The sequence below is a fragment of the Crinia signifera genome, chromosome 3 (genome assembly GCF_055691185.1).
Source record: "Crinia signifera chromosome 3, ASM5569118v1, whole genome shotgun sequence".
Taxonomy (NCBI): domain Eukaryota; kingdom Metazoa; phylum Chordata; class Amphibia; order Anura; family Myobatrachidae; genus Crinia; species Crinia signifera.
Genome location: NC_139219.1, coordinates 66,776,493 through 66,801,052, shown reverse-complemented (window position 1 = coordinate 66,801,052; position 24,560 = coordinate 66,776,493). Strand labels below are relative to the sequence as shown.

Sequence of the window (24,560 nt, the reverse complement as noted above, 5' to 3'; positions counted from 1 at the left end):
CAGTAACATCAAACTAATGGATAAAAATGTTTTCCTGGGTACTTCAGATAGTTTAAAATAAAAACAAGTAAACATGATAAATAACAAGACTCTTTCTGTATCCTGTGATTTATGTTAAACACATGCCTCATTTGTAACAAAATGACTGCTTTAAGTTATCATACTTTGTAGTTATCATCCATGCTAAGGCAGTTGTGCGATAGAAAGGCAATGAAATGACTCCATTTCGGTCACAATAGAATACAACCTTGAGTTCTCAGTCTTCCCAGAGGCAAAAAGTACAGAGTTCTGAGGTGACAAGTGCATCAATGGATGATCTGTCCCTTTCTCTCTATCAGCGGTGGGTTAGAGAGCACACAAAGGTCCCAGCAGCATACTGTACTATAAAAAGACAAACAGAAAAAGCAGAACGGCAGCGTTGGATGATCCGAGATTGTGCATTCTTCCACTCTGGTCATTTTCATGACATGTAAGGACGCAAGGACATTAAACAGCTACAAGCGCATGCAGAATTTATCCCTTGCATTCACACAATGCCATGAAAGTGAAGAATAAATCTTTCATATTTTGTAGAGTTTCTAAACACAATGGTGAAAGTATAAAGGCTGCTGGGAGTCTTTCATGCGAGGACAATTGATTATTTTCACAGTATAAGTGTACCAAAAAGAAGATTTCTTCTTTTTTTAAACTTTCTTCAGTGTAACTAAAGTGAACTTAGGGCCATGTATTTAATTTTTGGGCATATCAATCCTATTTTTATATGCTTCCAAGCACACAAATTTCCATTGCAATTCTTTCAAAGGAAATAATAAGGAAGGCATATCTAACTTCTAAGTAGACTTATATAACTCCAAAAGTTAAACAAGAACCTGTCGATTGTTTTGCAATATATTTACCCAGAGCCCTTTGCACTGGAGAAAAACAAATACAGGTTGAGTATCCCTTATCCAAAATGCTCGGGACCAGGAGAATTTTGGATAACGGATTATTCCGTATTTCGGAATATTTTAATATTTCAATTATGTATTTTTAAGTATCTTGCATGTATGCTGTATAAACACATAAAATACACACAAATATATTTTATTACCACATAAAATACACACAAATATATTTTATTTGTTCAAAAAAGGTTTCAAAACATGAAACAAAATTTGTGTACTATCTCAGATATTGAATTTGAATGCCAAGCAATCATTGTCTTGCACATATATAGTGCCAGTTACATATCATGTCACCAGTAGTGCTGTTACAGATGTCCCCAGTGAGTTTTTAGCAAAAAAATTATTTTTTATTCACTTTCTGGAATGTATGGTTTTCGGAATAATTCGGATAACGGATACTCGGATACGGGATACTCAACCTGTATCCTGATTTGGTTTGGTAATTAGTCCACCGACTGATTAATATTCACTTCTAAGTGGCTTCTTTTATTTAGCTACTGCAGTTATATATTCTATAGGACTATATTTTTGGATAGGCAGCAATAACAATAATTTCCTAGTGTAGCAATAGAAACAGTGGGTGAAATTTAATAGGATGAGAGATTCAGACAGTGAGAGATTTGGTAATAAATCTCTGTTTTTTTTTAAAGCGGCAATCATTTACACTGCAAAATCAAACTAGTTTTGCAGTGTAAATGATTGCCGCTTTAAAAAAAAATCTGGAGATTTCTTACCAAATCTTTCACTTTCTGAATCTCTCATCCTATTAAATTTCCCCCATTGTATGAATGCCATTTACTGTAATATAGCTATGGAGTAACTCAGACTGCTGTACTATCCTGTCCTAGATGTCTTTGCCCATCCATGCTGAGTTGCCTCTGCACTGTGATACATGAACCATTGTGATCATCCCTAAATGTGCACATTTTATTGGGTGCATTTCATTAATAGATAGGACTTCTCCCTTTTTAGCATATACTGTATATCCAATAAAGAGGTACCCTACTGGGTGTGAGCCTACAGTAGATCAGTATGAATCCCAGGGACTGAAGTTGGGTCTGGGAAGTTGCATTTACCACACATACTGGTTTCCTAAGCTCTCGCCAATTGCAGAGGTCAAACCCGTGAGTACTGCTTACATAGTGTTGGCAGATGCTTTGTTTGCATGTTACACACTTATTCTTTTCACTATTGGCCGGGTTGTAATGGGAGTTGATTTTATTGGCTGAGAGAAAGTTGCACGAATTTGGACATTAAAAAACACATGTAATATATAACGTATAATAATATTTTGTGTCCAGTCTTATTGTAACTTTCAAAAATTCCTGTAGTTGTAAAGCGCAGAAGTACTTTTGTTGAAAAATGCTCCTTTACTTATGAATATATGTCATATTTTTTTAAACATACGGTATCATACAAATTTAGTAAATAATTCCAGAGACTCGTACAATATTGGTCTCTATTGCTCCTGTATGTACAAACACAGAAAGAGGTGCCTTTGGTGAAAATGTAAATGAATATATATATATATGGTACTTATGTAGTATCTGGGCGTCCGATTTAGAAATCGCATCGCATCGCATCGCATCGCATGCGACCAAATCGTATGCGATGCGATGGTCAAGATTTTTCCATAGAATTCAATGTTAAAATGGTCTGAGTCCATTTTAATATAGAATTCAATGGGAAAAAGGGGTCCTTTTCCTTTCCCCACTATCCAAGTGGGCATGGAGTTGGATATAAACCTGTGGCGAGCGTAGCGAGCCACCGAGCCCGAAGCGTGGCGAGCGTAGCGAGCCCCGCGAGGGGACACAGAATACTTTTTAAGAAATATGCGTCCCCTCGCGGGGCTCGCTTCGCTCGCCACGCTTCGGGCTCGGTGGCTCGCTGCGCTCGCCACGCTATATAAATTCAACTCTATGCCAACTTGGATAGTGGGGAAATGAACAGGACCTTCTTAACATTGAATCCTATGCAAAATCGCATCGAATCGCATCGCATCGCATCTGATTGTATGCCTTAAGGTAAGGCATACAATCACAAAATCGGCAGCCCAGATACTACATAAGTACCATATATATATATACACGTTGGGGGAGAACGTCACTCAGGTCTAAATGAAGCTATGCAGGGCTGCAGTGCTTGCCCAGATGCCAGCAGCTGAGGGGTTAAATCCCCCAATACAATGCAGAAATGAAGCAGCACTCTGAGGGGGATATTCAATCGCCGTCGAGCATCTCCCGTGGGGGAGATGCTCGACGGGCCCTATTCAATGCTGTCTTACCCGACAGCATTGAACAGGGTTTCCTGGCAGAACGAGCCCGACATCTCTAGCTGTCGGGCTCGTTCTGCCGAGAACAGCCGGGAAGTGACGAGATGCCGGCTGCATCTCGTCACTTCCCGGCCGCAACTCACGGCCACGCCCCCTTCTCGTCCCGCAGCAGGCGGGACATTGAATCCGGCCTGCATGTTCTCGGTCGAGCTGACCGAGAACGGGACTGGGTCACGGCGGGCGAGCAAGCTCGTCTGCCGTGACCCGAAGATTGAATACCCCCCTGAGACTGTTTAGTGATAAAACAGTGGGACCAACTTTAATCCATAGCTAGGCAGCTATATACGTTTCGGGGTCGGCACACCCCGTCTTCAGGATATGGAATAGCCATATCCTGAAGACGGGGTGTGCCGACCCCGAAACAAACGTAGATAGCTGCCTAGCTATGGATTAAAGTTGGTCCCTACTGAATTGTTGATCATTAGTATAGGATTATCTAACCAGGCTCCTTGTCATAAATATTATAAACACCAATAAATGTATCTTAATTGATGTCTTTTACATGCAATTCCTTGATAAGGTATCCAGAATATAATTATTTAAAGTAAGGTAAATGTGTAGGTACTACATCTGTTCCTCATGAGGATGAGTAAATATAAACACTAATACTGTAGTAATATTAATGTAAATTGATGTAAAGTGTGTCTTTATGCCTTCCTTGCTGATGGAAACTGATTGTTGGATATTACTTTTTTATATGTTGTTTCTTCAGTATTATGTCATCTTGACTTGACATCTGCATTACTGTCCATTTATTTTGACATTGTTACAATGGTTGTACACATGTTACATAACTGCATATATATTGAATGTATGCTCAGACATGGTGAAATAACTCACTTCTGCGTTTGTATCTTCCCGTCAATAAAGTAAAAAAAAAAAAGAATGCTCAGATGTGAGAAAATCTACCCATAGAGTAGTTGCTCACTGCTTCCTACCATGTGACAAGCGGTTTATTATCAATTTAGCAGAGCAACAATTCTCAGTATTTCTTGAAAGGTAAAGTAAGGGAGCTTCTGCTTTTGCATCTAGGGACCGGTTCTAGATCACTCAAACAGCCATGGCAAGTTACTTACTCGCCGGGCTGTTCGCAGTGGGGAGGGAATGATTTCTCCTGCTTGTCCCTAAGTGGGAAGGTCTGTTACAAGTAGTGCAGACCTATCCTGTGAAGACGCTATCCAATGAGAATGCAGTGGAAAATAGAATATTAACATGGGAATTGCCCAATAACAGCACATCCATAGGCTGCTACTTCCACAAAGTTTGCCACTGTGGGTAGTGACTTGGGTTTGAGCAGGTCTGTGAATGTTTATTCCAGGCGGAATTAAGTAAGTATTCTTGGTACTGGGTAGCACTGGGGCTGCTCAGATTTACCTGTTGCTTGTGGACAGAGCAGGAAGTATATAGAGTCAGCGCTGTAGTGAAAGACTGGAAATAGAGAGGAATACCTGATACTATACTGGTGTGGTGGAGGCCGGGATCTAGTCCAAGCATATGCTACACCCTAGCTTTGGTAGTCTTTGTTACCAGTGCTCCAGTCCTCCCCCCTCGCCCATGCCTCCATATATAACAAATACAGAAAGGGGCCTGCAAGCATGTAGCAATAAAGATTAGTTTATAGTCTCTCATTGTAACCTAGTTCCCAATGACATGACGTAACACTCATATATTCCAACCATGTCTCAAAATGACATAACTTATATTGTGCCTCAGAAAATATAGGATGATAAAGTATAATGAGAATGAAATTGTGTCAGTGTCACTAATATTGTCTTAGGAAATCCAGAAAATCTCTCTCTGTGCTCTGTACTTGTAAATGGATTTACCCTCATATGCCTGTTCCCTGTGACCAGCTAATTATATATGACATGAATTGTGTAAGCTATGGCAGATTTAGGGTGACTGATTATACCCACGTCTGAATCTGGATCTGTCTTTTTATTATTCCCGTAGGCAATGTACATGTTCTACGCTCTTGCTCTTGTCTGTGATGACTTCTTCGTCCCGTCCTTGGAAAAGATTTCTGAAGTAAGTATGAATTGAGAGACTTTTGTTGAATGTGAAACCTGTCATGTGGTATAATGGTGGCAAAGGACCATATTGTTATGCAAATGTAAGCATTCAGAGACCCCTTTTGTTAATGATCTGCAGATAAATATTTGAACTTGTACCATACTGCTGTGCCCTCATACACCGGGCATCTTTATGCCATATGGCGAGAGACACCCAACGCGACTAAGATGCTCTGAGAGGGGTAGAGCACCATCACTTATTTGAAGTCTGTGTCTTAGGCGCTGTCAAGCCTGAGGTTTGGTCAGAACCAGAAGCCGCAGACGTAGGGGCTGACTGATACTGGAACGCTGTCATTCCTGAGGTTTGGTCAGAACCAGAAGGCGCAGGCTTAGTAGCTGACTGATACTGGAACGCTGTCACGCCTGAGGTTTGGTCTGAACCAGAAGCCGCAGGTGTAGGGGCTGACTGATACTGGAACGCTGTCACGCCTGAGGTTTGGTCTGAACCAGAAGCCGCAGGTGTTGGGGCTGACTGATACTGGAACGCTGTCACACCTTAGGTTTGGTCAGAACCAGAATACACAGGGATAGGGGCTGACTGATACTGGAATGCTGTCATGCCTGAGGTTTGGTCAGAACCAGAAGCCGCAGGTGTAGGGGCTGACTGATACTGGAACCAGAAAGCCTTGATAAGGGTCTTGTGCTTACATCAGGACACAAACACAAAAAAGTATTCAATCCAGGATTCCGACTGTCGGAACGTCCCGACAGTCAGAATCCCGGGCTGTTTTTGCTCAGCTTGACTTGACAGACAGAATTCAATGTTCCGGCTGCCTAGTGTAGGAAAGTAAAAACATTACTGTATTATCACGGCGCCCCGATTTCCATTGCAGGGCATTGTACAACCACAAAATCACGTGGCATCGCATGACATGCCATATGATCGCATGCGATGAGACGCGATTATACACGATTTTTAATTGTACAGGCACCCAGACCCGATTTTACATTGTACACCCACCCTGATGGGTAATGACAATGTTAAATGCCCCCCCACTATCAATGCCAACCCGAAGCGTGGCGAGTGCAGCGAGCCCGCGAGGGGCGGCGGTACGTGTCCTCCGACCTTTTCATACCCCCACTATCCACGTTAGCGTGGTGTTGATTTTATATGGTGTGGCGAGCGCAGCAAGCCACTGAGCCCAAAGCATGGCGAGCGCAGCGTGCCCCGCGAGGGGACGTGTAATACTTGGGAAGTAATGCGTGTCCCATCTCGGGGCTCACTGCGCTCGCCACGCTTCGGGCTCGATGGCTTGCTGCGCTCGCCACACTATATAAAATCAGCTCCATTCTGGGGGGCATTTAACATTGTTATTACCCATCAGGGTGGGGATACAATTAAAAATCGGGTCTGGGTGGGCATTTAAAATTTTATTTTAATGGCATGCGATGCGACGCGATATTAAAATTGTACACTCATCCCGGGAAAAGCCTCAAATCGGGTCCATCGCATGCCATCACATACCTTAATTAGTGGTATGCGATGCGATGCGACGCGACAGGTGCCGTGATAATACACAAGTACCCTGTTTTGTCTTAATCTGCCTTTAATTCTGTCTCAATAGGCGACGGACGCTATTTCCTCAGAGCATCAGAGCCCTTATATGTACAAATGACGACCAGTCACACATATGTACAAATGACGCACACCCCACTTATAAGTGTACAATTTCAATGCAGTACTTATGTTACCACTTGTCTTATTTATGCACATTTTTAGTAACAAAGTAGATTTGCACAGGGCCTGACGTGCCGAGGTCTGAGGGATTATTTTCCACTTTGTTTTTTAATTTAGTTTTACATTTTTCTGTGAAATCATTAGAGCAATGGATAAAATAAGCATTGAATGACTTCCTGACTTCCAGAGTATGTCATCTTGTGTCACTTTATACTGTTAGGTGAGTGCCGGTCCCTTTTACAATGATAATGAATAAACGCACATTTTCCTTAACTGCCAAAAATGGGGTGGGCATTCTTTTCTGACATGACGTAGATATGGAAATGGGTTTAATGTCTCTGCAAAATGTGTGAGGGAAACCAGGTTGTCTCGTTCGATGATCACTAAAAAAATAAAAAATAAATTATCCCATTAATTACATAACAGTTCTCCTTTTTTTGCTGTGGAGAATCTGCCCACTTATCATATATTATGCAGATGCTCATAGTAATTCTAATGATCATCAACATCATTTTTGTTCACTTCTTCTCTTTGGCTTGTTTTTCCAGACTGTTACTGATGTTTTATAATTCCACAGAGTATCATGAGCTACCATAGTAACCACAGTCGCATTATGTAAAGAGCATAGTGGCGGCTTTATAACTCCTTTCAGAACTCTGCTCTGTGCCAGGCCACCTCACCTCTGTGGTCTGTGTTGGCTATATTGTAGTTCCGCCATGGTACACAGTGGGCCACTACAGAATGTTTTATACAAGGATTACATAAAATCGGATTCTCTAGCTGCCTCTGTTCATTAAAGTTCATTAAATGGGAGGAATGGGATACTTAGACACTAATTCGTAAGACACTATTAAACAAAATGGCTTGTTTAAAAGTGGTTTAAGCATTTCTTGGAGTAATCTATATTTTTGTACATTTATTAGAAAAAATATAAATTACATACAATTTATTTTAATTCCAGTGGTCCCTAAGATTTTACTTTTAAACTTTACATATTGCATTTATGCATTACTCATTCCTAGCCTGCTTTACTAAACAGTAAATTGTCTGTGAAAGCTTCCAGTGTCATTATGCATATTTAAATCCACTTAAAGACCTTGTAGCTGAGTACAGGAGAGTCTCCCTGTGGGACATGGTTATTTCACTGATGGAATTAGCTTTGCCAAACTTGCAGTCTTCACTTTCTTTCTCTACAAACTGGACTGAAGGAATCATTTTTAAAAACTGGTCTCATGTTTTGATTCGTGTTGGGGTAGAAGGAGATTTATCTCCACTTGCACGTCATAGAAAATAACTCAAGTAGGCTTCAGTGTTAACCAAGCCTCTAGCAACTCCCATATACAGATTGCTCAACTCTTATTTGAGCTGCTCCTGGTGATGCTATCGCCGCCCGCCGTCAGCCGGAATTCTCCGACAGAAGGGTGTGCACGCACGAGATGCTCATGTGCCCGGTTCTGTCAGAGGCTGTAGCAGCCCTCTGCCCAGCTCTGCCCCTCCGTCCGATCTGCCCCAGCCTGCCCTCGCTCCCCTGCCCGTCTCCCAGAAGCGGAGAAGAGCTGGGAAGCTGCTCCCCGCCTCCTTGCTGGTGGGGATGCGCGAGCGAGGAGTGTCCCTGTCAGATGATGCTGCGATCCACCAGCCTGCCCCAGCACATGAGATCTGGTGATAAGGCAGGCTGGCTGACGGACACTCCATCTGTATGCTTAGTTTTTGATCTTTGTGGGATCTTCTTGGGATTTCACAGATAGGTAGTGCATGGAAGATGATAATGCTACTTACACAATTACGCAGATACTATGGCTCAGGCACTTTACTTCCTGTGGTCATGTTGTGTGACAATGGGGCTACTTAGGACTTCGATAATCAACTTATCTGTGATATATCCTTGGATTTGCAAGCTGCGCCACTTGTATATTTTCGTACAGACGCTCACCACAACTTTGCAGCTGTAAATGCCTCTCTGAATCACACTCATTAACCATGCACCTGATTACATAAGAAAAGAAGGGTTTTGTTGAGAAGTGTGAGTCCAATTCATATGGAATATACTGTACAACATGGTAATACTGTACTACATGGTAGTCAGATTCCTGCCAATAACAATGGACAGAGCGTTACTATTTGTGGTTTGGTCTTTAATTGTTGGACATAGCTGGGTGCTATAAAAAAACTTTATTGTCTGACTGTTCTACACTTCCATCTCCACAGAGATTGCAGCTCAGTGAAGACGTGGCAGGAGCTACATTCATGGCTGCCGGCAGTTCTGCTCCAGAGCTGTTTACATCGGTGATAGGTATGTTATTTACAAACCTACTGTATATCCATGTTAAAATGTTTTTAACCCTATTGTTCATTACCTCACACCATGTACTACATACTTGCTGACATTGACTGTGGGATTGGGGCCCTATGTGGCGTTTGTTGTTGGGCTGGTGACATGATTCGGGTCATTGCAGCAAGTGGGAGGGATTTGGAAGGTTGCTTTACTCTCCCAATAGTACCAGTGACACCTCCAAGTCTTGCGGCATTTGCAAGCATGATTTAATACCTTTTATGCCGCTCTATCAGTGATTGGACATGGTATAATAATGTACCTTTAAGAAATAATCCTATGAAGGCTCATTTCAAGTTGCTTCTTGGCCAAAGAATTCTGGAGGTGTATCTAGGAACAGACTATTATGCATGTCATCAATTTGCACTTATAAAACATGTGTTTGAGATTCTTTCAGTTTGTTGCTTAGAAATCAGTGTGTGTTTTTTATGGACAGTATATTAAATTAAATTTTTTTTTATTTCCATCCATCTCTTATATATTTAGCCAGATCTGTCACTCTGTGACTGTGTGTATAACGCTGGGCGGAGTCATAGAGTGACAGATGGGGCTAATAGCCTATCACCAGCAGTTTCCATCTACTCCTTTCCTGTAACTGGCTCTGATGAGCAAGAGAATGTGGTGCCCTGCTAATGTCCACAACCCCTCCTCAATCCCCGCCAGCATCCCCTTGATCTTTCACCAGAGCGATTACCCCCCTCAACTCGCCTGCACACCCCCACAATCTACAACCAGCATCCACACACACCCCACCACGAGGTGCCCTGCCACTGTCCTCCATCAAGCTCCAACATCCCCCCAGGACCTCCCACCAGCATCTGCGGCCACTATGGCCACCACTCTCCCGGCAGCAACCCCGGACCCCCCCCCCCCCCCCCTTGCGGGCTCACTGCACTGGGCCCGGTGCCTCGCTATGCTCACCACACTATTTTATTCTCCCTCTATGGGTGTCGTGGACACCCATAGAGGGACAAAGTGTGCCGGCATTGCGTCGGTCGGGATTCCGGCGTCGGTATTTCGACCGCAGGGATTTTGACCGCATATCGACTCCACCCCTCGCTGACTACTTGCACTGATTCCAGTGTGGATGGATGCCATCTGGGCTGTCTGTGCAGGGACAGGAAGCTCCTGCAGCACACTATGGTTAGGTCTAAATTCAAGTGGGCTAAGGGACCTCCTGATGTGAGAGCGGAGGAAAGAGGGCGGATAGAGGAGGAACAAGGGACCAAAGCGGACCCTCGCCAAGCTTCGTGCATGGAAGCATGAAGATTCTGGAAAATTGGGTGGAGCTTCTTATGCTCCTGACCAGCTTGCATATTTTCCTAATCTCCCGGCTCATCCTGGAAGCACCAGAAATTAAGTGGTGCTCCAGGCTGACCAGAAGAGTAGGTAAGTCTCCCGCTGCCAGCTGCTACCTCCCACCTAGCTGCTCACTTACTGAGTGTATTGGGGGGTCCAGATGGCTGACAACCTGGTTAGCCATGTACAGTGACAGTAATCTTGTGTTATATAGTGGGGTGAGGTACTGTATCTCCCCCTACTTATATGTAAGTACAACGACATAACAGGTTGTGTCTCCTAGGTCAGCAGTTCCCAACCTTTTTTCTCTCCCGTATAACCCCTTGATTAGGCTTTTCATTTATGAGTCCCCCCTCCTCTCAATTTGAAATATCTAGAGCATGGGTCCTCAAACTGCGACCCTCCAGATGTTGTGAAACTACAAATCCCAGCATGCCTTGCCACAGTTTTGCTATAAAGGAGTGTTAAAACTGTGGCAAGGCATGCTGGGATTTCTAGTTTCACAACATCAGGAGGGCCGCAGTTTGAGGACCCATGATCTAGAGTATTTGTGAGTGGAGTGGGAGAGGTATGCGTCTCCTTTTGCGTATCATTATATTGAGGAGGAGTAGTGTGGTCAAGAATGGGGTCCCTCTGTGTCTGGCCACTGGCTGTGTTCTGAAGGGTTCCCGCTACCGCCTGTAGGGTTTATGCCGCAGCTTCCTTCACCTGTGTCAGTGCGGGGCAGATGATCGCTGATGTCTGAATGTAGTGCGGATAGCTCCCAGTGGATTGCTGATCAGGCAACAGCACGAAAAGATGCTGTAGATGATGAGGAGAGGGAACCGGAAGTGACACAGCGTGGTTCATCTCCATGGCAACGGGAGACTTCTTCCACCATTGGTAGACTTCTTTTTCTTCCCCCATTACCAATATTATTTTCAAGTACCCTGAACCCCTCTGTGTGTAACCCCAGTTGTACAAGTACCCCAGGTTGGGAATCGCTGTTCTAAGTGCTTAATTTTTTATAAGACAATTAACCCTAGAAACTTGTTTATACCTAACTATGGGCCTTATTCTAGTTCACTGTTAGAGGCAAATTTTTTCTCAGATGGACAAAACAGGCAAATTACTTCTCAAATGGGCAAAACCATGTGCACTGCAGGAGGGGCAGATGTAACAGGTGCAGATAGAATTATATTGGTGAGATATTTTGTTTCTGTGCAGGGAAAATACTGACTGCTTTATTTTTACACTGCAATATAGATCTCACTTTGAAGAAAAAAACTCACCCAAATCTAACTCTCTCTGCACGTGTTACATCTGCCCCACCTGCAGTGCACATAGTTTTGCCCATTTGAGAAGTAATTTGCCTCTAAGAGTGAACTAGAATAAGGCCCTATGGGCCTGATTCCGATATTTCCGACTATGCCTGATTCAGATATTTTCTGACACACCTAGAGGTTACGCAGATGTCTGATCACACAATTGATCTTATCTGAATCTGCCGGTCATGGAAGCAGGCGATTTTTACTTAATTGTCTGTTGCAGCTTTTGAGTAACTTTCTTACAGTGTCCGCGAAGACACAGCGGCTGTGCTATTAGCGTCCACCTCTGAATCATACCCTTTAATTGCATCTGAGAAAGCTAATTTTATTTGAAATAAGCTCTGCTTAATTTTGTTTTGAAAAACTACTAATTAACCATCCCCAAGAAATTGACAACGGAGTATGTTACATGAAATTCTGTATAGAAGAATAAGACTATGCAGACCACTTGTAATCCATCATCCTGCTCCAGTTCCAACCTCTGCTCTCCCCACCAGAACAGTATATTGGCTGGATGATTGATGATAAGCTGTTCACTGTGACTGTGCTGCTGTGCTAGCGGTTTTGCCAAATAATCATAGAAATATCTAATTATCCCAATTATCTCACTGCATATACCTTATTGAGTATATTACTGGACCTGCGAGAATAACATAATTAGTGATTGATCAAACAAGACTTGACATAGATGCAAGAATTGTATGAATCCTACCTGACAGCTTAAGGGCCATACACACTGGGCGACTTTGAGCTGAAAGTTGCTCAAAACAGCAGGTTTGAGCGGTTTTCAGCTCAAAGCCACCCAGTGTGTATGGTCCGGTGGTGAGCACTGCTGCGCGCTCCCACAACATCACCGGGAAAGCCTTTCATCTGCTGGTTATATAGCAAAAGTTTGTAAGGGCCCCCTAATTGGCAACTGATGGTGATAAATGTATGTAAAACATCTCTTATATATTTAGCCAGATCTGTCACTCAAACCCAGTCTCTAACGGTGGGCAGGGCTCCACATACACACAGACCTGGGCAATGTCATACACTGCCCTGGCTTCTACACCAGGCAGCTGCAGCAAGTCACCGCCCACCAACCCCCTCAGCGCAAACACCCCCACCCCCCCTGCCCCATGGGTGCACAGCACGCCCCCAACCCCACCCCCTTCACCTTCTCTCTGCCGCCCACACCGCCGCCCACACCGCCCCTCCCAGCACAAATACCCTCCGTCCGAGGACGCACCCACCCCCCCACCCGGCCAGAACTGTGTCTCGCTGGCTCCGCCCACATTGCCCGCCCCTTACTACACGCCGACCAAAGGCGCATCCCCCCACACCCGGCCGGATCCACAGACGGACAGCAGTGCTGAGGCTGCCTCCGCACACACTGCCCGCCCACAGCCGCCCGCACAGCGCCTCGCCAGCCGCTGCCAGCTACATTACGCCGCAGCAGAGAGCAGATCCAGCCGAGATGTGAGGCTGCCTCCGCACACACTGCCCACCCACAGCCGCCCGGATCGCAGGTGCACAGTGCACCGCTAGCCTGCCACCTGCCGCCTGCCATTGCTGCCTCAAGCTGCCCACAGCTGCCGCTGCCCACAGCTGTCCTGGACATCATGCTACCCAGCGCCACCCTCCAGCCCCTGCTCACGACGCACTCTGGATGACCTGCTGCCGCTGACCAACACTCTAATTCACAGTAAGTACCAACCCACTGTCACCCCTGCTGACGCTGACCACCACTGTTCAGCTCCCTAACTACCATCCCACCACCCCATACCACTACAATGCCTCTCCCACCATGGGGTGCTGGGTGCCATAATAGGTGTGCTAAAGTAGTAAACAGCCCCAGTACATGCAGCATTTACTACTTTAGCAGGCTTATGGCACCCAGCACCCCATACCACTACACCACCAACGCCGCTTCTAACACACCTCTCCTCCCTTACCGCACTATCACCCCTGCTGCCACTGACCACCACTGTACAGGACCCTAACTACCATTCCACCACCCCATACCACTACACCACCAACAGCTCTCCCACCATGGGGTGCTGGGTGCCATAATAGGTGTGCTCAAGTATTAAACAGGCCCAGTACGTGCAGCATTTACTGTGGCACCCAACACCCCATACCACTACACCACCAACCCCGCATCTAACGCACCTCTCCTCCCTTACCGCAATATCACCCCTGCTGCCGCTGACCCCCACTGTACAGGACCCTAACTACCATCCCACCACCCCATACCACTACACCACCAACAGCTCTCCCACCATGGGGTGCTGAGTGCCATAATAGGTGTGCTAAAGTCCTCAACACACCAGGGTTTCCATCGCAGCCCAGTACGTGCTGCATTTACAACTTTAGCAGCCTTAAAGCACCCAGCACCCAATACCACTCCACCACCCACAACGCCACTTCATACACACCTCTCCTCCCTTATCCGCACTCTCACTAACCTGCTGCAGCAAACCACCACTGTACAAGACCCTAAGTACAATCCCACCACCCCATACTACTACACCACCAACGCCTCTCTCCCCATGGGGTAGTGGGGGCCTCGGCATTTCGGCTGTCGGGATTCCGGCGTCGGGATTCTGAACGCCGGGATCCCGACCACCGGGATTCAGTACTGAATCCCTCCAATACTCACTACTACCACACACACACACACACACACACACGCGCACACACATGCATGCCTCCAATACTCACTACTACACACACACACACACACACATGCATGCCTCTAATACTCACTACCACACACACACACACACACGCGCACACACATGCATGCCTCCAATACTCACTACTACACACACACATATGCATGCCTCTAATACTCACTACCACACACACATCCATGCCTTCAGTACTCACAACTATTCACACAAACACCCATGCCTCCAATACTCACAACTACACACACACACCCATCCATGCCTCCAATACACACACACACGCGCGCGCACCGACCCATGCCTCACAATACTCACAACTCCATGCCACATGCTTCACACTACTTACCCTATATCTCTATTAACTCCTGCACCCTACACCACTCACAAAACACACAACCTCACCTTTTACACTCACATCTCTTATATATTTAGCCAGATCTGTCACTCACAAGCAGTGTAGGTAACAATGGGCGGGCTTCCACGGCTGATTGACAGGCCCGTCCACCGTTAGCCACACTGCAAATCCTGGGCACTTCCGATCTACACATCACCCCCTTGCCCTCTGTCCTACACAGCAGCTCCCACATTATCCGCCCCCTCCTCGGCAGCCACTCCCCATGACCGCCCATACACACCCAAACACCGCCCCTTGATGACACCAGGTCCCACGGCTACACACCGCCCCCCCCCCCCCCCCCCCCCCCCGCCTCGCTCTCCGGACACACTCACCGCCCGTTGATGACACCGGGTCACTCGCCCCCCCCCCCCAACTCACTCACCGGCTGCCACATCACACTAGCGCCCCTGAAGCAGCGGAATCACCGGGTGATATGCCCCCCCCTCCCTCCCCCAAGTCAACGCTGCCCGCCGCTTCACACCCCTGCAGTAAACAGCTCTGGGGGATGAGGCCCCCCCTGGCGCTACCGAGCAGCAGCTGAGCGCAACGATCCCCCCCCCAAGTCAACACTGCTTCAAATTAGCGCCCCTGCAATAAACAGCTCACCGGGGGATGACCCCTCCCCCCCGGCGCTACCCAGCAGCGGCGGCGAGAGTAACTACCCCCCCCCCCCCCCCAAAGCAGCGGGTCTCCGGGGGGTCGAGCGCTGCTGTCACACATAGCAGATGGCAGCACAGGCACAGAACGGACCACACTCTGCACTACATACTACAAGGAGGGTAAGCAGCAGCTAGCGGAACCCCGCTCTCTGCTTACCACTAATGTTGTTTGGATCTGGACATTTGCTTTTTTCCCCTACATACTCAATTCCATTTCATCCCCCACAAATATTTACTTCTATTGAATGCCACAGACACTCACTCTCCCCCCATCCCGATCAGAGACCTCTGCCGTCACCTGCTATAGTACATAGGTCCCAGGTTAAGGTACCTATGTCGCCCCACCCACTGCCCCCTCCCTCCCCCCTCACAAGGTCCCCAGCCCCGCCAACATCCCCCTGCAGCACCCCCCCAGCATCCCCCCCTAAACCCCCCCCCCATCTTCCATTGTTCTCACCGCCATACCTCCTCTTTCCCCTGGCAGGTTTCCCAGCACCCCCTACCCACAAACCATCCCCAGCATCACTTCCCCACCTCCTCATTCTACACCGGGTTCCGCAGCAGGTACCGCAGACCCCCTCCCCCCGCGCACCAGGCAAATCCACCATCTGCGGTACCCACGCACCCATCTATCCGGCACCCTCACCACCCCCGCAACTGCCAGTCTCTCAACCATTCCACCCCTTCACCTCACCAACCTACACCACCCATCCGAAAACACCCCGCATGTGGAACTCCAACACCCGCAGTATCCTCACACCTGTGACTACCCCACCCACAACACACCCAAACAACCTCCCTTGCACCCCAACCTCCCACAACACCACCACACCCACCCATGACACCACCCCACCCCACCCACTCACAGCACAACAGCATCCACTTGCAAAACACCACAACCACACCTCCAGTACCTGCAGTACACCAATACCCGCCCCTACCCCATCCACAACACACTCACACCCCATCCCTCACCCACCCCGCACCTCCAACAACTGCTGCACCCCCAACCCAAGTACAGCACCCCCACCTCCCTCAGCCACAATCGTCACGGCACCTAACCAAATGACACGGCCCAACCCCGCCACTGCAACTCCACCACACACAGTATCCCCAAAGCCACCACTCCCCTACCCACACCACCCCAAGCACCTCCTTCCCACCCATACCACCCAACCCTCACAATAACTGCACAGGTTAAGGGGGCGCAGCCCCTTACGACGGTGTGAAGAGCGCCCGTAGGGCGCGATGAATCACCTAGTATTAATTACACAGCAAAGATGGGCCCCCTTCAGCTCTGGGCCCCATAGCAGCTGCACCCCTTGCATTTATGGTAGTTACGCCCTTGGCCAGTACTGGAAATAGCTGTCTTTTTTGTTGTGTTTGTGACAATTGTTGCTACACAAGTTAATGACTAATTGCCTCTAGACTAACTTCATTTCAAACAGACACTATAACCTTCTGTACCTGCTGCATCTATTTAAAACTTTAGTTAGTCATGAAATATTGAATCACAATATCAAAGGCTGCACCCAATGAAGCTTGATAAAAAGGTTCAAAATCTGTTTATTAATATCCCTCAATATGAAAGTTTTCTATTTGACATTCTCTATACAAGAGGATAATAGCAGATGCTTTGAAATAAAGAAAAAACCTCATTAGTAAATTCTAGCTGCAAGTGGTAAATGCCTAATAATTATTAAATCTTTCCTATCATTTAGGAATCATTAAAGCTATCTTTAATAATCTTTTCAAGTTATTTACTTTGCTCTCTGGTAATTTTCAAAGCTACATTCCATTCTATTACACTCAATAGTGTTACCTAAAAATGTACAATTCCCAGTGGGAGCTGCCGTCTTATCAGTCATCAGAAAACGAAACTTTTCTGAAGCTAATACTGGAGGTGCTCACGGAAGACTTTGCAACTTTAGGGCCTGTAAAGAAGAAATACATTAGATAATGCGCTACAACTTATACCCGTAAAATATAGTGTGCACTGTGCTATATAGTTAAAGCAGCTCAGTAAATACAGTACATATAGAAGTTTGGCAAAATGAGCGCTCAGATATATGGAATAAGTAAAAGTATAGGCAAGAATAAAGAAGCACCTGTAAAATGAAAAAGGTTAGAATAATGTTTACACTCTTAATAGAGTGTTTAAAAAGTCTGTGGGCCTGTTATCTGTCTCTACCTCTGCTGTATGGGGACTCCGGGGTGAGACGGGGGGTACTTGCAGCGCTGGTTGGTAAAGACGCTTCTTCTCCGTCCGGCCGGCGTCCGCTCAAGGATGACGTCACTCAGTTGACATGGCTTGGGCTTGTGAGTCGGGCAGGTTGGAGGATTGTTGGAGGAAAGCAGGCAGTCCACGGGAGGGCAGCGGGACGACGCGTTTCGTGCTCAGTTGCACTTGTCCAAGTTCTTGAAAAAGTGCGACTGAGCACGAAACGCACATACCCCACAGCCTCCTACCACATGCCCTACCACATGCCTACATGCACATCAGGCCTCCTAACATACCTACATTATGTTACTGGGATCCTTCAATACCTCTTAATATTCACTCATATGGAGTTTTGCAGTGGAGATTTCCAGCAGACTACCTCTGATGAGATCTTTCCCAAAAAAACTGTTGATATTCAAGGGGCACAGCTCATTGACCCCTTTTGCTGAATCTCATGGGACCGCCCATGCTGCTCTGTGTGTTCATTAAGCACCCAATTCTGCATTGATCGCAATACCGCCAAAACACTATTCCACCTCTTGCAGGCACAAATTGGTGGTAGCTGCCAGGCCTCTAATGGGTAATCTGACCCTGATGCCTGCCCTCTATATCTCAGCACCCCCATCTAGTTTTACCACTGTCCCATTCTAGATGTTATGCAAAAAGTTGATTTTTAGGTTTGTATTAATGTTAATCCCTGCTATCTAGGGAGGCCAAACCATTGGGATCCAGGGATTTTGTCTCAAAATTCCCGGGATTTGAATGCTGGGATTCTAGGATTTGTGGGATTACTTTGCATATGTACAGTTTCGTGTTTATGCCAGAGAGCACTGAGTACCAGGCTCAGACAGTGTACTGGTTGACGTCAAAGAGGTCCCGCTGCACTGCCCCACGCCAGCCCACGCCTTCAGTCGTGCCTGCCCTCTTAAACCATTGAGTGCCAAGGGAATTGGTCAAAATAGGTGTAAAAAATTGACAAGCAAATATTTTTATTCATCATAATGACCTGTAATGTTTACCTTATATAGGAAATATAATCTTTATGTACACAATATTTTTTATTTGAATTTAATAATATAACAAATGTGAGCAGTGGCGTAAGTTCCTACGAGGTGCCCGGAGCGGTATAGATAGTGGTGCCCCCTCCCCACCCCACACAGCATAATAATAATATATATATATATATATATATATATATATATATATATATACAGTATATGTGTGTGTGTGTATGTGTATATATATATATATATACATACACACACACATAGGTGTACAGTATATATATATATATATATAAGTAAGTAAGTGGCTGCTGTGATCCACACAGTCACACTGGGAATGGGGATCCGTGCGTGCTTCAGTAAAAATCCTGCCTCCTTCGGCAGCCTGCGCACCAGCCAATCAGGGTGCCGCAGGTTGCAGCTTCAAATATCATTGGACAGCTGAGCCGTCGCTCAGCTGTCCAGACTAGCTTTGCGTGCATCAAAGGGACCAGACGCGAGCAGCTGTCAGTGTGCACAATGACAGCACACTAGGGACTAGGGAGGGCAGCGGTGCGGATCGGATCATTAATAGAGATCCGATCCATGGTGTGGCAGCTGCAGCAGACCCTTTGAGAGCGGCGGCGGTGGCCGGGATTTCATGCTGTGACCGCAGTTTCTTGCAAGTGCCTACACTCTGTGCCCCCCCTGATGGCTAACGCCCGGCGGCAAAAGTCTCCATTGCCTCCGGGAGTTACGCCACTGAATGTGAGCGACATTTTTAGCAAATCTTTTGCTCATCTCTCACGGAGATGTTGGCTGAGTAGCCGCATGGTGCGTCAGACAGTGGGAAACTCACAGTGGGGCAAATGTAACATAAGCAGAGATATTTAAATTTGACTGGGATTTGTTAAAACTGAAACCTAAATTGCAGTGTAAAAATAAAGCAGCCGGTATTTACCCTGCACAGAAACAAAATAACTAATCCAAATCTAACTCACATACAGTATGTTACATTTGCCCTGCCAGTGCACATGGTTTTGAACATTTACTAAAAAAACAGCTTTGCGATCAAGTCTGAAAAAAACCCACACTTGTTACTATGGGCTTTGGCCCGAGAGGAGCACAGGGAGGGCTCATCACTATAGGGAGTCAGGACTCAGGGGCTATTTGGGACTGAGTGACAGGGCAGGAGGAGGGATAAATAATATTTAGTCGGGTTCTTTGGGGTTTCTGGCTCATTTACCATTCTTCCCTATGATGATTTGGGTAAATTGACCCATTTAACATTGTTTCCTATGGGAAATCGCGGTCATCGCGGGTAAATTGAGGCATTTAACATTGTTCCCTATGGGGAAATCGCGGCCATCGCGGGTGGACCATTTAAGCATTTTTGGCCGCATACGACCCGACCGACGCGATTTTCCCTGTTTTGAATGCATTTCAATGGAAAAATCGGGGCCATCGCGTCGGTCGCGTCGCAGGCCACTAAAAATTACCCCCGATGGCCGCGATTGTGGCCGTGCTAGGAAACAAGTACCAAACATTCAGTATCGTTATTGTTGACCTAATGACTACTTCCTGCCTCAGCAAAGGGATTATTTTTTAATGTCCAGGAACACCGATGGCTGATTAAGCAGGAGGTGACATAAATCACCGAAGGGGGATCATGCTGCAAAGGGTTAACAGTGTAAGACAGAGAGGGCTGCGACTGGCAGCCAATGGGTGTTGAGGGAGGAGTTTGCAGGGGAGAAGGGTCTGGTGATCAGAGAGTAGCTTCCTCTCTGGAAGTTTTTCCCCACCCTCCCATCCCTATTTTCTGTCTCTATTTTCTTCACTTGGGCGGCGGTAAAGAACGGTCAATTGTGTAGATGGAATGTGTGTAGATTAGTGGGTGAGCTCTCCAGGCATCGATTGTCACGAGCCATACTTCTATGCACGGAAGATGGCTGCCACCACCGACACGGGTGGTTGGCTGGGAGAGTTGGTCACCAGCGGTGTGTGAATGGTATGGTGATCCTACCCCACCCCTTTTTCTTTAATCTGACCGTTCTTTAGTGCCGCCACCAATATATATATAGTCTTTAGTCTGTTGTCAAAATAAATTTGACATTCTTTATTTTGAAACGCCAGCACTTGTGTCCGTGTCGTTATTTTAGATAAGTTAGTAATTTAAGTGTTAAGGTTTGTTAAGCATGAGAGTACCGATGGTGAATTTATGGTGTTTTACAGTTGCATAGCTGCTGCTTTGATGATAACGAGACAGAAAGACCATTTTTTATCATTTCACTTGGTTATCAGTCCGTGAGAGACTTTAAAAGAGTTGAGCAGTGTGTTGCATGGAATAAAGATGTGCTTCTATCAGCAGGCAGAAATGTAACTTTTTCAGTGAAGATTTCTACATTAGATTTCCTGTATAGGAGAGGAGCAGAGGTTTAGGGACCCTCAAACCCTGTGTCCTGCTCATGCATCTCTGTACCGTGATGAGAGTGCAGGAAATGTTTTACCAACCCCACTGAGAACCACCCTGCCAAATCCCGCATTATAAAAAGCATTTTTCTTTTTAAATGATCTCACATTAAATTAATAAAATCCACATAGAGTCTTAAGATTATTTTTAATATGTTCATTGCATTGTGAGATTGTTGCTGGTGAACAGGTACTAACAAGTGTATTTATCAATATGCCATCATAACTGCGATGGTAGAACTTGAATTGCAGCTAATTACTGGACTACCTATTGCTGCTTTTTCCCTGGTGTGTTGATGCTCATCTTCCTGGTGACACTGCCAGGCATCTGTTAGAGCATGAGTCCTCAAACTGTTGCCCTCCAGATGTTGTGAAACTACAAATCCCAGCATGCCTTGCCACAGTTTTGCTATAAGGGAGTGTTAAAACTGTGGCAAGGCATGCTGGGATTTGTAGTTTCACAACATCTGGAGGGCTGCAGTTTGAGGACCCATGTGTTAGAGGAAACTTGCCTTCCTGCTTGTCAGTGCTGCATGTATCTACATGAAAGGGTCTTGTCAGATCACACAGTTGCAATGGAACTGAAAAGTCAAGCTTAGGGATGTCCATCAACCAATTCATTATCATCGATGGTCTATGACTGATGTTAACTACCTTTACCATCGATGGGAAGAACCACATGGTGTCCTGCCATCGATAATAAAGAAATTACTGATTTTTCTGTATGGTACAGGATACTGAGTTTAGCTCTGCCCCCCACAATTCCAACAAAGCCTGTCCCTGGGATTTGATTTGTCTGCAGCCTTGTGTATGCTAACCATCGGTGGGTTAAACTATCGATGGTTCCATTGCAGAGATTTCACACCATGAGATTATCATCAATGGTGACCATCGATGGATTACCCACCGATGGCCATCCCTAGCAGAGCTATCACTTCCACCATAATCAAAGATTTTAAAGTGTTCAAAATGATTTAATTAACATAGGAGGGAAAAACACAATAGACCTGTAGTATATATTGTATTAGAAAAAAATCTATATATCTATCTATCTATCTATCTATATATTTATGTTAACCCTTTATGTGCCAACATCTCTGTAACAGATGTTCAAAAGATCCACTAAAAATGCCAGCGTCGGTCATATTTGTTATATAAATTCAAGTAAACATTGCAGGTCATTATGATGAATACAAATGTTGGCTTGCCATTTTTTTCACCTATTTTGACAGATTCGCTTGGCACTCAAAGGGTTAGTATACCTACTGCCATCATTCTGCAATGATAATAGCGAAGAGAACATTGTGGCAGTACATATATCACTGCAACCCTTTGTAAATAGGAAGCTCTCTTTCTAACTGTGTACGAGTCCTGGAGTCAATGTACAGGACTATATTGTGATTAGAAGTTATATCTGTTGGTCTTCATTGAATACATTATCACACATAAACTGTACCTTTCTTGCAGGAGTATTCATCACAAAGGGAGACGTGGGAGTTGGAACTATCGTGGGCTCAGCTGTTTTCAACATCCTCTGTATAATTGGAGTCTGCGGCCTGTTTGCGGGACATGTAAGTGCTATTATTATTAATAATGTCACAATTTTACAGTATTCTACATATTGATCTTTGAAGCATAGTTGCCTACCCTTCTGCATTCTGCAAGAGACTCCCTGAAATAGCAGCAATCTCCCTCTCCCCCTCATTAGTCTAGCAATCTCCCTCATTTCACCTAGCCCATATTATGTAGCTGTTACATTTTTGGGGAAAAAGGAATGAGAGATAGATACACTTACATTGAATCATCAGCGCCATTTCCCAGCACTTTACCAAGTATAGTAGCTCTTACTAACTGCTTTGGGGCTCACCTACATTTGGATATAAATCATTAATCAAAGATTCCTCTCAGATGTAGCAGTACACACCCCCGCTTCTAGGTGCCATGTTTACAATCTCTTTTCACAATCTCCCCAAGCATGGAACTAGACACACCCTTTGGGTGGAGCATGACACGCCCTCTCAATGCAAAATTCTACTACCAACTATAATCTTCCTGAAACTAGTTTTCAAAAGTAGGCAAGTATGCTTTAAAGACAAATACATCAGTGGAAATGAAAGCAGAAGCAACCTATTAGCAGTGGTTGGGTATTATGCGGGCACACAAAGTTTAGTCCCCGTTAAGCAGCCGCCGGACTAGCGATAATAGATAACAGCGGGAACTTGTCCCAGATCTCGTGTTTTCATGTGATTGTGGGTCCAATTTCAGACGATAAATACAACCTCTAATTGGTTACCAGGATAATAACTATAAGTCATTAATCACAACATCAAAATGTTTTTATCAGGGCTAATGGGATAACTTCCTGAAATCTTTTGGTACTTGTGAGTTATCTGGGCGCCCGATTTCTAAATCGGGTCGGATCGGGCACATCGCATCGCATGCGACCATCGGATGCGATGTGATGCGATGCGATGGCCCGATTTTTCCATAGGAATCAATGCTAAAATGGACTGAGTCCATTTTAACATGGAATTCAATGGGAAAAAGGGGTCCTTTTCATACCCCTACTATCCAAGTGGGCATGGAGTTGGATATAAACCTGTGGCGAGCGTAGCGAGCCACCGAGCCCGAAGCGTGTGAATGTCGACATAGACAATGTCGAACTAATGACCTTGTCGAACTAATGACCTGTCGAACTAATGACCTTTCGAACTAGAATCATGTCGACCTTTTCCCATGTCGACCTAGAGTCATGTCGACCTTTTAGCATGTCGACCTAATGGATTCGACCTAATGACTGTCGACCATTATGCAGTAGACCAAATGACCGCATCCCGTCTGAAAGACTGCTTTTGTCCGTTTTCTGTCATTGCAGAGCAGATTGTTATTTGTTCCCGTATGTTACCAGATTTTGTTCTAACTAACCAGATTGAACAATAAATCTTTGAGTATAACGGTTTAAAGGGATAGTATTATCAGCCTACTTATAACATTTCTTGGTTCAGTCTAACATATGACTCCTAAGAGTCAGGTGACAATGGGAACGTCTTTATTTCTTGCTTCTCTTTTGTGTGTTTCCACGATTTTATTATATTGTTACCTATAAATGTTTTTTGGATTTTTTTTAAATACAATATCTGTCTAGAGCAGTGGTTCCCAAACTGTGTGCCCTATGTTCAATGTAAAAGGCAA

At 45.5% G+C, this 24,560-nt stretch overlaps 1 protein-coding gene across 1 annotated transcript in view; it reads left to right on the top strand.

Annotated features, from left to right (window-relative positions):
• The window catches only part of SLC24A3 (solute carrier family 24 member 3), a 376,099-nt gene that overhangs the window by 249,120 nt on the left and 102,419 nt on the right, over window positions 1-24,560 (top strand). Inside the window, exons 4-6 of the mRNA XM_083175935.1 lie at window positions 5,230-5,304; window positions 9,235-9,319; window positions 22,836-22,939. Coding sequence (XP_083032061.1) covers window positions 5,230-5,304; window positions 9,235-9,319; window positions 22,836-22,939 — 264 coding nt within the window. The remainder of the gene's footprint in view (window positions 1-5,229; window positions 5,305-9,234; window positions 9,320-22,835; window positions 22,940-24,560) is intronic.